At 46.0% G+C, this 17,529-nt stretch overlaps 1 protein-coding gene across 1 annotated transcript; it reads left to right on the forward strand.

The window, feature by feature from the left end:
• The first annotated feature begins 189 nt into the window (after positions 1-189).
• Positions 190-16,379, forward strand: LOC149372647 (uncharacterized). Its single transcript, XM_089567203.1, has 6 exons — positions 190-466; positions 934-1,222; positions 6,399-6,590; positions 9,508-9,946; positions 11,432-11,732; positions 14,159-16,379. The coding sequence occupies exons 1-6, from the start codon at positions 424-426 to the stop codon at positions 14,578-14,580; spliced, it is 1,686 nt and encodes a 561-aa protein (XP_089423329.1). The 5' UTR covers positions 190-423; the 3' UTR covers positions 14,581-16,379.
• Positions 16,380-17,529: the final 1,150 nt, after the last annotated feature.

The raw sequence follows: 17,529 nt of genomic DNA on the forward strand, positions 1-17,529 counted from the left end.
CTTGAAAAACTTGTAATATTATAGGTAGGTCGCAGAGGGAAAGTATAGCTTAGCGCGTTTGGTGATGCGTTTAAAGTATAAATTCGTAGTTTTACTCAGCTAATTTTTGTATTTTGATGAAACTGAACAGCATGAGCGAGCGTAGGAAACAAATGTAGTCTCTGAAACAAATGAAACACTTCTCTGCGATACAATCCGCCAGGCGTCGCTCCTCGCTTCGCACGCAACGCACGCACGCACACCAGAGCAAGCAAATACAAGCAAAAAATCAACAAGTCGCCTTGATGGAGGGTGTTCGTGATTGTTGCTGTCTGCATTGTTATTCTGGAGTTTAAACAAAACGCAATCGCCTTATCCCCCAGATCCGCTTTTGCGAGGTGTCCTGAGGATCCTTCGCAACTCAGGGCGAAGGAACGTGCTTGTATGATCATCTACGCTAGCATGGAAGGCGAGAGGCCACTGAATGGTAAGAAGCGTCCTTCCATTCGACCAGAGACGTTCGCGTGACTAGTTCGTGCATCCTTGTTATTGTGGCCCGAAGCCGCGATTCTGGTTTCTTCCCGGTGCGCTTTTGCATCGTCCAACCACTGCGAACACCTAGGCTTCCCTGTGAACCTTCTAGTTACGCGTGTAGCGACTAAAAACTTAGAGCATCGCGATTCGAACCCTCTGCTCGTCCAGGTGTTTCAGTAGAGCGCGGGCAGACCCCCACTTGTGGAAGGCGGCCGCTTCAAGATCCTTGACGTTGCGTAAAAAGCGTTGTTTGAATTTAATGTTTTAGCCCGTTAAGCTTGTTTTAGGATTGCTTAAGTCTTCTCAAGCGATCGAGACGTCCGAGCTCTCCCACCGGTAGCAGTGCAATCGAGGCTGACTGATGGCCGCGCGGATCTTCCGTCACTTGACCAGTGTATATCGGTTTCCTTTGGCGTCCAGGTGATCTCCCAAGTTTTGTGCCGGTGGAGACAATTTTGAAGGAGGATGGTGCTCCGATCACCGTCGACACCGACAAGCCCGGCTCGCTCATGATGAACCTGGAAACCCGAGAGCTGTTCCTCAGCAACGATGCTGCGTCGCCACAGCAGCAGCAGCAACAGCAGCAACAACATCAGCAGCAGCAACAGCCGCAGCAACAGCAGTTCGCGCTACCCGCGAATGAAAAGTCCTCAAACCTGGCGAAGGACATGGATGCCGGAGCCAAGCAGTGGGACTGCAACCTTTGCAGGTGTGTAGCAGTTGGGCCAGGCAACTGGAAAGTCACGATTTCATCCCTTTGGAAATGCTTTCAGCGGCCGTTTTACCTAAATATGAACAGGGCTTGTAGCAACATCTGCGGTGCTCTGTTCTGGTCCGAGATGTTATAAGGCAATAACGTATACAAATAATCACACCTGATAGTGCATCACGCATGGATTAATGTGCTTGGAATATGTAAAACTGTGGATGTCTTGAATATCCACTTCACTTTACTTAGTGTGTGGTGAACAAAATACTGAATACAATGAAAGTGGTATTTAGCTCTTTTTCTGTGATGGCTTGATGGGCTACTTTGCTGATTTAGTTTTGCATCTTACCCGTCTTTTCCTGCGCACATTTCTTTAGTGAACTCCAGAGGTTGGCATGACAATCAATTTAGTGATGTCCTATCAGAGCTCTTTAATCTTTACAGTTACGAAACTCCGAATCGTGCATGACTTGGGGGTTGGCAGGTGGAGGTGTCACCTGTGAGCTGGGGAGTAAACTGCTCGTAGTGCCTTGCAACTGTTCCTTTTCCGGCTTATACATGTTTTAAAGTAGCTTTGAAAAGTTACATCTAAGTGCCGCAATAGGCTTGAAAGTCGGCTCACCCCAACAAATAAGTGTTGGATTTTTATATACAGGTCTTATTGGGAGTTTCACACCTCGTTCATACCTAGAGTTGTTAGGTTAACAGTATATATGCGCCTAGCTTATCGCATAGCTCCCTGTCAGCTTGTCCACAAATAATGAACGTGGTTTCCTGTGTGTTTACATAGTATGACATTCTCCATCCATCATGAGGGGAAAGTTCATGGAATTCCACCAGTTTCAGTCCTTCAACTGTATTAAAATCAAATATTGTAGCAGGTAGTGTGGTGAAGTTCCTGCTGCTGCGTTATTTATATATGTCCTAATGTTTTATATAGAGTGGCCCTTAATGTAGGTGCACATCAAGATCTCATGATATAACACTAACAGCATTACCATCAAGACTGTTTTAGTTTTGAAGCTGCAGTGGTTACACCTTATATGACTCCACCTTCAGGCAGCAACTTTCAGCACTGTAATACAGATAAAATACACTTCTTGGACTGCTGGAGCAGCTTTTTGATTTCTGGGGTTGCCTGAAGTTTGTGATCTATCTCTGACACACTTTCATGAGGGAAAACTCCCTAATTGTATATCATACAAGATACCTTGCCCTGAAAGAAAACTGAGAAATGCAGTAAAACCTCGTTGGTCAGTTCCCAGTTCATACCATTTCCCGATTGATATTCTTAAAATTACGGCCATTAAAAGTGTTTTAGAGAATTATTTTTCTCTCACTTAATACTTTTGCTGATAACACATTTTCTCACTGCTTGGGTTAAAATTTATATATATTCCAGTTGAGTAATGCGTTCACCGACCGACTGCACACATGCAAGCATACAAGTAGGCTAAATATTGAGCCGTGCGGCATAAGCTGGAATGCCATTGCAGCCACCTGCCAAATTGGCTTCTCTGCAGTGCTTTCGTGCAAAGGGGCAAAGCACACAAAAAAAAATTGTGCGCCAGGTTACGAGTCGGCCACTCAAGCAGGGACGTGACATGAAGAGAAACGCACCGGCTTCTTCACGGAGCCTGTGCGCTAGGGGCGAAAGATATGAGAACTACAATGACACGCTTGGATACGAGTGAGCCGGATCTGGGGAACGCAGCATGAAAAGCTAGAACGCTGCAACAGTCAGCCGCCCAGTGGCTTCCCCGCATCACGCAGGTGCAAGGGGGCGAAGCATTAAAAAAAAAAAAGGCTTATTTTCGTTGTTGGTGTCTTAGGACCGGGTGTGTTGTGAAGTTAATTCCGCGCTTAAGCAACACAAATATGGACTGAATTCTGTGAGCACTAGATAAGGAGCTGTTCATGCCTTGTGCCAGAAATGCTGATCAACATTTCTGTCAAGTGTAATTGTCAGTAAATGTCTTTGCACCTCATTCAACAGTTCCATTTCTGAATCTGGTTCAGGTCGTGTGTTTTTCCGGGTAATATGCTCTCTTTTCTTTGCATTTTTTAAAAACACATCAACGAGGTTTCACTGTGTACCCAATATTGCACAGATGGATAAAGAACAATCCTTTATGTCGGAAGTTCAGTGTTAGAGAAAAACCGAGAGAAAAAAATTCGGTTACCATAGAGCGCTTCAATTATCACAGCCAAATGCTTTTCTGTCTGTGTTACAGTTAGGAAGAAATAAACGAGGACATTAAGAGCAGTATAACCTATACCGACTCACTATGAGTGCTAAAAGCGCTACATTTCAGAAACAGTGTACAGCTGTTAATAGGAGATATGCACAGTGTAGTAACTGCAGTAACACACAGGCTAACAATGAAATTATGCTGGGTTTTGAGCCATGTTGGTAACAGATGGCATGTGTGTTTGAAGAGTTCACTAAGGTAAAGTAGAAAAGGTAAATATTCTGCCCAAAGATTGCTTGAAGCTAGTAGAAAGTAAACTACAGTCACACCTCATTATAATGAAGTGGTTTATATTGAAATAATGGATATAAAGAAGTAGTAGCCATTCCCCTTGGAAGTTCTTATAGAAGCCCGTGTATATGGGCATGTACATGGGGTGTACATGTATACATGTACAGTATACGGGGTGTCCCAGCTAACTTGGACCAAGATTTATAAAAAAAACTAAGCGTTCTTCAGAACTGAAATGTTGTTAGGGGATGTTGTTAGGGTTTATCTAAAGTTACGCTACCATTTTTTTGCTCATCCTATTGGAATAATTAATTGAGATAAATAAACTTTTTAAATATAGCTTGAAATGTTCAGGTGTCAATAGGAAAGTTGTGGAGCTCCACATTTTCCAAACCAGGCACTTCCAACGAGATAGACTCAGCGTGGCCGTTTTTATTTGGGAGAAACAAAAGCCCGCAGGGTTTAAAAAATACCACGTGACAGCGCGCTCCGTGCGCCCGAATGCGCCGCGATTACAGCGTTCTCATTTGTGCTTTGTAAAAAACATCACTCGCTTTGCACCTTTCGTGTTGCCCAAGACAGAGCTTCGTGTTGTGCTTGGTTCCAAGATAAGCGCCAGTTGGTAAGGGCGGCAGTTGAAAGAAAGCGCGGCTCCCGTTTCTGCGGCGATAATTGCGCGCTCAGGTTTGCAGAATGCACGCAGAGGAACGATGACAATCTCATGAGTTTGAATTTGAGAGCAAGATCCCAACAAGCAAAGACGCACATAACAAGCCTGATAACGTCGTGTGAATTACACTGACAAACAGGAGCCGCGTTTTCTTTCAATTGCTGCCCGAACGCACTGGCGCTTATCTTAGAACCAAGTGCAATGTGAAGCCCTGTCTTGGGCAGCACAAAAGGCGCGAAGCGAGTGATGTTTTTTGGAAAGCACGGATGAGAGCACTGTAATCGCGGCGCGTCCGGGTGCACGGAACGCGCTGTCACGTGATATTTTTTAAACTCCACGGGTTTTCGTTTTTGCCAAATAAAAACGGCCACCCTAAGTCTATCTCGTTAGAAGTGCCTGAGTTGGACAATATTTGTGGAGCTCCACAACTTTCCTATTGGTGCCTGAACATTTCAAGCTATATTTAAAAAGTTAATTTATTTATCTCAACAATTATTCAAATAGGAGGAGCGAAAAAAATGGTACTGTAACTTTAGATAAACCCTAGCAGCATTTTATATGTATATGCCCATGTATGTCTTAGGAAAAGTAAACTTTTCCTGCCACGGGAGATAATGGACCACCGATATTGACTTCACTGGCTCTTTCGCACTGAGTATATAATTTTCTAGCACCTTACGATGTCCAACACTTTTGTACTGATTTGATGTGACCAATTGAAGATCCCATGCTTAACTCCTACAGTCACTGCATACATGAATCAATATGCAATTTGTTTTGTGTTGACTTTGGTTACTCGTGGGATATAATATGTCACGACTGGCTGGAGCTTATATTTTGAGCCATTTGCATGCGAAATGAGCGTATAAAACTTTTCAAGGACGTCTGTGCATGTCATGCAAGTGCCGGTGTGTCCTCAGAACGAATGTGTATTCGTTCACCTGTTTGGCACACAAAATCATTTTCAAAAGCCCTAAAATAAGTGGAATGGTTTACATAATGACTTTTTGAAGAAATGAGTTAAAATAAGGACAAATAACATACTGATACAATCATCAGGAGGGTTTGAACTTTTTGTGTGCTATCTAGGCATGTTCCTTGCAGAAATCTGAAATTTTGAAAGTTTTTCTCCGGGAGGATAATTGTGGATATTAAGTAAATATCCCTTTGTGGATATTTACTTTACTTATAGTGGGCAACAGTGAGTCTAGTTTTGAACTTTTTAGTTTTATCAGATGATCCTTGGTTCTGTTAAACTGTGTGCCTGGAAGTGTATTTAGCTTACTACCTTTTTTTTATCTTTTTACGTATGCATTGTACTTTTCTTTTTTTTCTGTTTTGACAGAACATGCTCCGTTCCGGTGATGTGCCATGTAGCTGTGCCTGGAACAAAAATATGCATTAAGGCAAACTCCCAGTCAACACAAGTCTGAACAAATACCAGGGTTTTGAATGGGGATGCTGGTGAATGTGTAATGCAGTGGTGGCATCGGGTGACATGGAATGCAAGCTGTTTGTGTTGCGCTTTGCAGTGCAAGTGACAGCGACAGCAAGTGACAGCATGCATATGCCCGAAAGAAGTAGTTTAGGAACCTCATGCTAGAAATCAGGGCTCTTAATGACACAAGTGTTGGGGAAAAAATTTGCTTCCAGCCAGCCGATGTTGCCATGGGGAAGTCGACCCCAGTCAAGATTAACCTTTGTAGTTTCTGTAGTGCAGGCATTCAGGGGCACCGCCACAGGGGTGTAGGGGGTGTGGGTCGCACTGGGCGCAGCGCTGAGAGAGGGTGCAGGTTTTTCATGTGGTGCTTTACTGAATTATCTGTCTTACGGTACAGAGCGAGATCTGCAGTGAAGCAGGACATGATGATGGATTAGGTGATGCATGGGGTTGGCAGGCCACCACACTGGATTCCACTGGCCCTATTGATGCCACTGCAAACATTTAAAAAGTTGCGCCCTGTTCTTATCGCTGACACTCCTCACTGATGTCCGTTGCCCATGGGTGTGTGTGTGTGTGCAGCCCGCTGCTGAAGAAGGCGCTGCAGCGGGAGCGGCTCCAGGCGCTGCGGCAGAACCCATCCTACCGGGAGATGGAGCGGCTGCGGCAGCGCAGCATGATGCAGCTCAAGCGGCAGGACCCCAGCTTCCGTGCTCTGGAGCGTGAGCGCCAGCGGGCACGCATGCAGCTGCGCCGGCAAGACCCCAGCTTCAGGTGCCCACCCTGTGTGCATGCGCATGTGCGGGGCTTTGTGAGCACTGGCTGCCCTGAGCAGCTTGTTGTAGCTTGAGGCGGGAGTTTGAAAAAGCCTTTGAGAAACACTCTGCCTCGTTCTTTCTGACCTTGCCCGTTCCCTTCTCCGCAGTGTAGAGTAGCAGGATTCCTTGTGTGTTCACTGGAACGAGAAATGCTACCTGCAGCGTGCCGGGATTTGTATAGGTTCAGGCTTAGCTCCCGTGCTGTCTGACCTATACATGGCTAAAGGGAATAGGAGCTTAAAACCTGTCCTGGAAGACATGGGAATAGTCGTGTGCTTCAGATACATGGATGATTTTCTGCTATGTTTCCCTGCGGAAAAAGCGGGAAATGTAGACAGAGAATTGATCATAGAGGCCTTCCAAGCGCGCCTTCGCCGGACTGGAATTCACGCATGAACTCCCCGACGCATCACGAATGAGATTCCTGGACCTTGAGATAATGGAAGGCGATCTGCGCACTTGTTGGCAATACAAAACCAAAGGAGAAAAAGCCATCCTGCAATATGACTCTGGCCATTCGAAGCTCATCAAAAGATCTATCGCATTCTCCTGCATGCTACAGGCCACTAAGAAGTCCTGTGCACACATGGTGCAAAAAAGCCTTGAGGCTCAAGTCGCCAGACTGAAAGAAAGCGGCTATCCAAAATCCTTACTGACCTCAGTTGCAGAAAAGCCACTAAGAAGGATGACGTTTGAGGTTTCAAAAAAAGGAAGACTCTTCTCAGGAAAATGTGCGGCCCATCGTTATACCATACATCCACAAGGTGTCACATGGCCTAAAGAAGATCGCAGGCAAGCACAATATCCCGGTAGTATTTTCTTCCCGCAGAAAGCTTATCGGAATGTGCGCAAAAAACGAACAACATCGACAGACGAAAACCGCCGTGCGAAACCGCACACAAAGTAAGATTCGTTGAGTGTGACAAGGAAGTCATCTATGACGTGGCGCTCCAATGCGGTAAGAGATACGTCGGACAAACCGGTAGGTGCATCAACACTAGACTGAGGGAACATGCCAACTCATATGGCCAGATAACGCACCCTGGCAATCTGGCTTCCCACTGTCACTATTGCAAATGGAACCCTCATCATAATGACCCAGCCATCCAAGGCCACGTCAAAACCAAACCAGAAGAAGGATGCAAGCCTCACCTGGATGACACCACCATTCTAGACCACGGGAAAACAAAAACTGAACGTGAAATCATTGAAGCCTTCAAGATCAGGACTATTGGAATAGAAAACTGCGTCAGCACACCCTCAATAGCTCTCGAAGATAACGGATTAGACTGGTTGAGGTCACTGGCCAGATTATAGACAGGAAGGTGAAGGCAGCTTTTCAGATGCAAATTGATTATTTCGTTCTTAGATCGTTGATGCCATCCTGGTCTGTATAAAAGCGACACGTTTTGTGAAGTAAAATAGTTGGAAGTACGTACTTCGTCCGTCTGTGTTTTCGTCTTTCTGTGCCTTTTAGCGATTTGATCAGTCTGAGGCACCAACTAGCCCCCGCTCTTGCATTGTTAATATATCCTTAAGCACCTGAACTTGACAGCAAACACTGAAAACTTGAGCAGCCTGCATTTGTTGCTTGATGTGGCCAGCAGAAAGTGCAATCTGATGGCCCTGCCTCTAGTTCCGTTGTCCAATTTGGCCACGACTGGACAACAAATGTCGCGTTTTGTGAGCCTGTGCCTTGTCCCTTCTGCGTGCGAACAACAACGAAGCATGGCGCTTCAGAGAGGATTCAGACATGAGTATCAAGGCATTGTGGATCTAAGGGCTGGTGTGCAAGCTGTTTTTACGTTAGAGCACCACCCTTCCCTCCTGCATGTACATCAAGACAGTCTGCAGTGTGGCTGCTGATGCCTTCACAGGGAACGGGGAAATATTACTCACCAAAATTTTGAAAAACAACTGCAGTTGAAAATTCGCTGCGTTTGAATTGCAACAGACAAGAGACCAAGCAAGCCACACTGACTCAGTCCAATCTGCAATTTGTGCTATGCCAAGTTGGAAGGAAAGAAATGTAACATTAATTGATTATTGTTCAGTAGTTGACCACTGAAATTGGTTATGTTTAAGATGAAGTAATGTTTTAAGAATTGGTTACTTTATGTAATATATACAAGACTTGCTTATTTAAACATTGCTGGTTCTTGCTAGAATGTCACTGAAAATGCCAATGTCAGGACGAGTAGTTTAAAAGAAAATGAACCCCATTGCTGTTCTTGTTCTTGCAACTTAGAAGTAGGTAATGTGTCCAGAGAAATCAAATCATGAAGACATGCAAACTTAAAGACTAGGTGTCGTACTTAAGATTTAAAGTTGCTTTATTGACTGTGTGATTTGGTTTACATGGCTAGCAAAAGACTACTTTTATAGGGTTTACCTGGGCAAGGCTAACTTGTTGAGGGACTGCTCTTTGCTAACTTGTTGAGGGACTGCTACTTGGTAACTTGTTGAGGGACTGCTCCTTCCTAACTTGTTGAGGGACTGTTCCTTGCTAACTTGTTGGGGGACTGTTCCTTTCTAACTTGTTGAGGGACTTTTCCTTGCTAACTTGTTGAGAGACTGCTCCTTGCTAACTTGTTGAGGGACTGTTCCTTTCTAACTTGTTGAGGGACTGCTCCTTGCTAGCTTGTTGAGGGACTGTTCCTTGCTAACTTGTTGAGGGACTGTTCCTTGCTAACTTGTTGAGGGACTGCTCCTTGCTAACTTGTTGAGGGACTGTTCCTTGCTAACTTGTTGAGGGACTGTTCCTTGCTAACTTGTTGAGGGACTGTTCCTTGCTAACTTGTTGAGGGACTGTTCCTTGCTAACTTGTTGAGGGACTGTTCCTTGCTAACTTGTTGAGGGACTGTTCCTTGCAGGGCCATGGAGCGAGAGCGGCAGCGCAGGCGCATGCGGCTCAAGCGACGAGACCCAGCATTCAGGGAACGCGAACGAGAGCAGCAGAAGTCACGCCTGCTGGTGAAGCGCTCGGCTGACAAGCTGCCGATGGCCCTGGACGCATCTTCATCCTCCTCGTCTGGGCTGACTACCACATCAACCAGCATTGTGTCCTCCCAGTCCTCGTCCCAGCTGGCGCTGCCTCCACCTCCCCATCACCAGGCATTGCCTCTGCAGTCACACATGCCCCACCCGTCGTCATCTCACCCGCAGTCGCAGCAGCCCCCTTCCTCCCAGCAGCACGGGAAGAGTGCGCCACTCGGCAACTGCCTGATGCCCCATGACATGCAGAAGCAGCGGGACGCCACAGCGCTCTATGGACACCTGCAGCGCATCGTCGGCTACCACAACCTTCTGCAGGTTGGAACCTTCTGCAGGTTCTGAAGGTTCTGGGGGCCAGCTGACTGTTGTGGCATGGCATGCATTAAAGGGACAGACACCAAATTCTGGTTCATTGTTCTTTCTTTGTAATGATGTGTAAAGACATTGGTGAACATAAATTGTCGTGTGGAATTTGCTTGCATGCCATAAGTAAAATGTCAATGAGCTTCTTCTCGAATGTTGTTTTGGTTTTGGTTTCAACAGCTGAACTGTGCCTATGATGTCTAGGCTCAGTTCACGTCACCTGAAACATACAAAAACAGTAACATTATAGCTGCTGTTTCATTCATTCTTTATCTTGTTCATTCGTTCAGGCTGTTCTTGTTCAGGCTTTTCAGGCACCCTGGCGTAAGAGTTGTCGTGAACTGAAACAACAAAGCAGTTATATTCTTGGTTTTTTTGGGACCTTATGTGACCTGGTAACAACTGCTCAGCCGGCCGCCGCGGTGGCTCAGTGGTTATGGTGCTCGGCTGCTGACCCGAAAGACGCGGGTTCGATCCCGGCCGCGGCGGTTGAATTTCTTTGGAGGAGAAATTCTAGAGGCCCGTGTACTGTGCGATGTCAGTGCACGTAAAAGAACCCCGGGTGGTCGAACTTTCCGGAGCCCTCCACTACGGCGTCTCTCATAGCCTCAGTCGCTTTGGGACGTTAAACCCCATAAACCATAAACCAAAACCTTAACTGCTCAGCAGTTGGAACCGAAGCAACATGACAGAAGAAAATCGATTATAAATTGTTTACTAGGTGTGGGCGGATTTCAGGTGCTATTTTGTGTATATGAATGTCTTACCATTTCGAAGAAGAGAACACGTCATGAAAGTTCGGTGCCCATATTCCTTTAAGGCTAGGCTAGACTTTCCACTGGGCTAACAGGAGTGCAAATGGTGACTTGCACGGAGTAGAGAGATGCACTCTGCGACTGTAGGTTTCCATCTGTTACTGGAATACTTTGGATATCCCACGAGCACTTGTGCGGGAATAAACCATGGGGGCGTCATGTGATGCCCTTCTTTTTGAAATGTCATCCAATTGCGCCTAAACGATGAGCGAGCCACCACTGCAGTGGGTGCAGAAACAACAACACAGAAATCATGCAGTTATCGCCTTCATGCTGCTATCATTTCAAAGGCAGCTGGGTCTGCACTTGGCACAGCAAACCCATCCTTCCTTTTCCATTAATGAAACGCGCTCTTTAGTCTCATGTTTGGCCACTGCTAGTTGTGTGCTCTTTGGAAACTGCTTCAGTGGTGCTTCTAGCTGCTTCTGTTCATCCAGTGGAAATGGCCCCAAATCATGGCTATTGTGACTGCCGTATGCCCAGATTGACTGCTTCATGCTAATTGTCCTTCTGCTATGAATGTTGGAGCTTCAGGGGTAATACCTTGAACTTGTAGGTTTTCGTGTTCTGTGCGCCATTCACAGACGCTGTTACTAGTGTGCTTATTAATGCTGTATCTGTGTAGGGGCGGCCACACCCTGAGGACCCAGGCTCGTCATTCAAGAGCCCCTACTTTGCTGGGGAGCCGAGCGGTGCCCTGGTGGGCCGCCGCATGGGAGGACCACAGGGTCACCATGGTGGCAGCAGCAAGGCGATGGTCCCAGCTGGTGGCGGCCGTCAGAAGAGCTTCCTGGACGGAGGACCCTGCCACCCCCTGGGTGAAGTGTTTGCTGCCTCGTACCCAACCATGCGTGACCAGGGCCTCTCGTCAGCAGGAGCACAGCCCTGCGGAGCCCTGGATGGACCTCCACTGCTGCATGCTGCCAGTGAGTAGCTTTCTCCCTCTCTCTTCGTTTTTTGTTTCTTTTTACTGGGAGAGGTGTATAATCTTTTTTTTTTATGCGGTAGCATTACTACCCTTGCTTTGGCAAAATCTGTCCTGTTGTGTGATGCTGCCGCCACCCTCCAGGAGGCCTCTGCCCACTACCCACCCACTTTTGCCCTCCATGCTCAAGAATCCTTCACCCACCACCAAAAAATCCACCTTCACTGTCCAGAAGCTGCCACCCACCGTGTCATGGCAAACCCTCCACCTGCCAGCATCTTCACCTGCCGTGGTTTGCAGGTTGCAAAGTGGAGAGAGGAAAATCTCCACTTTCTGAGGAGAGGGAAATGCAAGGGGAAAGGGAGGACGAAGAGAGGCTGAGAGGAGTTAGGTTGTGGGTTGCAAAGTGGACAGACGCCGATTTCTGGCCATGTCAGGTCACTAAGCCGTGTGCAGCTTGTCGTGCAAAAACCCAGCCTATCTTCATCCTGAAGACTGCTTCCCTGCACCATCCCATACAGGCGCGGGGAAGCTACCTTGTGGGGGTGAGCTAAAGATGCAGAGAAGCTCTATTGTAGAGTGTGTTTTTTGGTGAGGAAGCGTTTTCAATTTTTTTTTTCTCTACCTTCCTCACAGACGGACCTAGAGTATCGTTGCGCAGAGTCACTGTGGGTCACGGTTGCTGCAAAAGTTCGTCTTAACCCATTCGCTTCCACGGGTCATCTGCAATGGCACAGTATGACTTCGGTTGCTGGAAAGAATTAGCAATAACTCGTGCTGACAAGGTCGCTTGCGAGAAATTGTTATCTTATTTGGTTTTCAAGACAATTTCAGATCTTTAAAGCGAGTAAATATTGTCCGGTTTGCCAAGTATCGTGAAGCAGTCAGGTGTCTGAACTGCGAAGTGGCATTCGTTGCATTCCTGGCAGCTTTCGCTGTTGTTTTGTGGACTTTGCACACTAGAAATTTGTGAGATGTTTTCTGCTCTATCATCATTTGGTGATGTTTGGGAATCAGAATGATACCATTGAGAAACCTGTAGACTCATTTGGGGCTGAGCTGTAACTGGTTTCCTGTGCTCTTGTGTCAGGGCAATGCAGCCACATGAGCAATCTTTTCAACGAGACAGAATTTTCTCTCAGCGTAGTACATTCTATTTCAGTCGCTTTTTGATTGAATATTTAGCTGATGGTTCAAGCTATGCCTGAAGTACCAGGATCGGAGTCCAAGTAATAATCCTCACCTTGAGGATCAAATCACACTCATTGCATTGACTATTGTCTAAAAGTTCAGGGTGTTTGCAGTCTGCATTCCCCTCGCTGCCAAAAAATGAACTTCAGCGCCCCAGAGAATTCAGTCTTCCCGCAATGCCATGGTTGTGTTCAAAAGAAGCACCAAGAAAAGAATATTTTTCCTGCAATATGTTTTTTAAACCATCAGACAAATAGTGTTGTCTGGTGTGAAAACTATAATCTTAAACTTAGCGGCCAAGCATCTGGCACTATTTGTTCACGTGTATTTAAAGTGAGTATTTTAAAGCTAGGACGGCGAATCGCCATGTTTGAGGGTGAGCATGTTAAGCAGATTTTTTTGCATTGATTATGTGGGAAACTAACTAGATTTTCTCACATTATTCATCATAACTGAGTTCGTCTTAAGCGGGGTCTGTCGTATATGTAGCATAAGTACTCTAAAAGAAAAATGGCAGTCCAGCACATGAAACAGCCAAGATGTGGTCTCATGGTGGGATATGCCTACAACAGCAAGGTTTCACCCAAGATGTTGCATCAGCTTGTAATGCAATTTTCAGTGCCAAATTAAAATTAGACATCCTCGTTTCTTCGATATTACAGTGCTAGATTCTTACAATATGAGGTACCTTTTCATTTCTCCCACAATCTTATCGCATATTTTGGTAAGTTGTCAGTTTTTTTAAGAGAGGTAACAGTGCTCTCATGGGCACATGGCATTAGTGGGCATGGGCTCAGCAGATTGGACACCGACATTTGGGACATGAGGTATTTCTAGACCAGCTGCAGAAGTGACACCGTAAGCTCAGAGATGACGGAGCAGCCATGTTATTTAAGATGCCTTCAAAGATGCAACCATCCTAACCTATACATTTTATCACTGTGGGGAGGCAGCAGATTCAGTTTGCCGTGATTCACCTCTCTGCATACCAGAGTTGCCTCGTGAGCTTTTTCTTTCTGAGTGACAGGAGCTTTTGATCTGGACCCAACAAACACAGGTGGAAGAGGGATGTACTGTTTGCTTGCTTGATGTGCTAGATATTGGATCTGTCTGGAGCAGTGCCATAGTAGCATGTTGCTTTGGTAACGCGCAGTGCTGTCATTAGTGACCTGTTTGCCGTTGCTGGTACCTCTCCTTTACATTATGCTTCATGGTGTGCCTTTTGCCTGATTGCAGCGAGTGCCGATGGTGGCCGCAATAGCCACCCAGCGCTGCTGGGCAGTGGAGCTGACATGCTGTCTTCCGTGCCCGATTGCCCCGAGTGCCTGGAAGCTCAGCGGCAGAGGTCGCAGTGTGGCCTGTGCCAGGGGGAGGAGCAGCAGCAGCAAGCAGCGGGGTCGTCGGGCCGCTCTTCAGGCCGGCGACGCTCGTCGCGCCAGTCCACTGAGCGCTTCCGGTGTACTGTTTGCGCCAAGGAGTTTGGCATGAAGCACCACCTCAAGGAGCACTACAAGTCCCATGGAGACCGTAATCTCTGCTGTCCCCACTGCGACTACCGCACCTGCTATGGCTATGCACTGCGGCGCCACGTCATCATCCGCCACGACCGGCCCGCGGCACGGCAGGCTCAGGTCATCCAGCAGCTGACTGTGCAGTGATAGTGTGTGCATTGTATGTTTATGCTAGGCACGTGCATGTGGAAACTGACAACATTAGGCCATTGCACTGCACGTGCAGACGGGATTCATTCCTGCAGGAGCGGCAGCTATGCTGTGGTGACAAGCTACTCGTGGATCAAGGCCACCTGTTAACACTGCGAGCACGTGTGGTGAAGGACATGAGGTCAAGAACATGGAAGCAGGTACAACCGTTGCTGTTCCTGCGCTGATGCACATTTGCAGCTTCATTGCAGGGGCTTTGTGAACTGTGCTGCTCATTTTAGCAAGCCTAATCAGGCCCGTTACCGCTAAACGCACCAGGCACCAGTTCCTTCTTGGCATCATTCCTGGTTGCAGATCATTGTTGCATTCCAACTGTTACCGGTACAACAGGTGAATTCCAGAGCAGATACCCCTGCAGCTCCACCTGAGCGTTGTCAGTGGTCAGCTGTCTCCACCATGGGGGTCTAGTCAAGCTCGGTGCAATGAGCAAGGCTCAAGGTGCCTATAGGGCTCCTTGTTGAGGCCTACGCTGCCTGCAGAGACAGCAGTGGCTGCTTATTACAGCAGGCGCGCTCTGGAGAACACTTTTTAGGACTGCAGAGACAGCATGGTTGCACAACCATGTTTAACCTGAACTGTCGGCCAAGTTGTGTGACTAAATGGAAACCAAGATCTACAAAAGGACAAAAGAAAATTTTGTGGCTGCGTGTATATGGTGCTTTTGGCATGCAGCATGCAAGGGAGAGAGTGTCTTCTGGGCAAACTGTACTACTCTTGCTTTGAGCTATTGACTTTGGTATGGACCATCGATAGACACTATTTGGAAACTTATTTGCTTTATGGTGCATGCATAATCAGAAAGCAAAGTTTCCAATGAATCCCGAGTAACAAAAGGCTTTTGCAACTGGTTCACATTTTGTCTACTGGAGAAATTTGAAGGGACCCTGAAATGGTCTTGTTGGCCACAAACTCAGATACATTGAATCTGTATAGGAAGACGTCACTGGCATGCGAGTCATGCTAAGCTGTATGTAAAGCCTACAAGTTATAACAATTGAAGCTTTTGGCCAACCTTGCCTGACTGATTTCCATGGATTAGGTTTCTGGTCTGTACTCAAGCCACTCAGGAAAGTGCTGGTAAATTTAGCTTGAAAGTTTTATTTTAGTAGTTTTATCATATTCCGATGTTCTGGCTGTGTAAAAACAAAACAGAAAAGTGAAACAATTGCTACACTCTTAGCTGAGCAGTACTATGTATGCTTATACTTTCTGTTCCTCAGTGGATGCATGTCTATTTTTCTCAACGCACAGTGAATTGGTTTTGTTGTGCTGTTGGCTGAAATTCTACAGGGAGGTGAGACTGGTGCGAGCAAAGTAGTAGTAGCATTAGGGCCAGGTCTGTACAGCGAGAGTGCCTGTAGATGGGCCCTTTGATGATATAATTCCATAGTCTGCCTTGCGGAAATGACAAGGCAGGCAGTTTGTTCTCAATCTAGTATTTGGCATAGGCACTAGTACAACCCATCTCCAACTGCTTTGGTGTTTTTTTTTTTTTTTACATTTTCCCTGTTGTTGTGAATGTCAGCTCCATGGTGTTTTTCTTAAAGTAGCCCTTGTAAACTCCCAACTTGAAAGTAAAGTAACTTCCTTAGGCTTCTTCTTAAGTAAAATTCCTGGCATATCCAAACACCTCATTACTTGTAATGTGGCAGCAATCTGCCGGAAGAATCTAGGGATGGAAAGCGACTTGCTTCTTCTTTCCTGATGTGTTTGAGAATAAAGATTATGAACACACACTTTAAGTCATGGGTTTACATTGCCCTGGGAATCAACATAGAAATAAGCCAACAGCTTAAAGGTGCACTGAAGAGGATTCTGAACTTGTCTTTTTGCCGCGGGAACTCAATCTACACGTACCTAGCATTCTTAGAAACTGCAACTTATTGCCCTGTATGGCCGATTTCCCCAATTAAATCGAATTAACGTCCGGCTTCCGCCTTTTTTTTTTTTTTAATTCTCCCTCGTACGGTGGGCGGAGTCGACCAACGCGTGGAGCGCCTGTCACCCAGTCCCGTGGAGGCTTTGCTTTCGCTTTATTTTGTTTTTTAGGTTTCCATGAATAAATAGTTTCATTCGCAGATAATATAGCCGCAAAATAAGCCCGAAGAAATAAAAATACACGCGGACTATTTGCTACTACGGACTACTACGTATTACTCCGCCGATGGCAGAGCGGCAAGCCTCCACGGGACTGGGTGAAAGGCGCTCCACGCGTTGGTCGACTTCGCCCACCGTACGAGGGAGAATTAAAAAAAAAAGGCGGGAGCCGGACGTTAATTTGATTTAATTAGGGAAATCGGCCACACAGGGCAATAAATCGAAGTTTCTAAGAAAGCTCGGAACATGTAGATCGAGTTCCCGCGTCAAAAAGACAAGTTCAGATTCCTCTTCAGTGCCCCTTTAAGGGAGACCCGGGTCATGAAATGAACATTTTTATTATTAAAGATATCTTAATGAAATTAGGTGTGTATATGTGTTTCTTCTTCTTGTTTTGAAAAATATATTTAGTTTCAGTGTATCTCAATTAGTTCAGACATATGAAAATAACTGAAGCCTAATTAGTTAAGTTCTTTCGGGTAGTTAAGACACTTTATTTTTATATTTTTTTTTGGTTTGATTGAAATGGGGCCGTAGCCAAAGACCTGCCATCTGGAATTATGCTAGTTATATTTTTGTTGTAGTTCATCATCATATAAAAATTTTAAGTTTTGTCCAAGCGCCATATTTATAAAGTATAGTTAGGTGACATTATGGTACACAAAATCTGAAATATTTGACTCAGCCAGACAAAGACAGCACAGCTCCTCAGTTTAGTTCATTCTGAATTCAACGGTCTAAGATTAATTTAAATTGTACCATAAAACATAACCAAAACTTCCGTAAGGC

Source organism: Amblyomma mixtum, chromosome 1, assembly GCF_055824585.1.
Source record: "Amblyomma mixtum isolate Tamu chromosome 1, ASM5582458v1, whole genome shotgun sequence".
NCBI lineage: Eukaryota > Metazoa > Arthropoda > Arachnida > Ixodida > Ixodidae > Amblyomma > Amblyomma mixtum.

Coding starts and splice junctions, on each gene's coding strand:
- LOC149372647 (XM_089567203.1), top strand. CDS start 424: ATGATCATCTACGCTAGCATGGAAGGCGAGAGGCCACTGAATG. Junction 467..933: donor AGGCGAGAGGCCACTGAATG/GTAAGAAGCGTC, acceptor TTTGGCGTCCAG/GTGATCTCCCAAGTTTTGTG. Junction 11,733..14,158: donor TCCACTGCTGCATGCTGCCA/GTGAGTAGCTTT, acceptor GCCTGATTGCAG/CGAGTGCCGATGGTGGCCGC.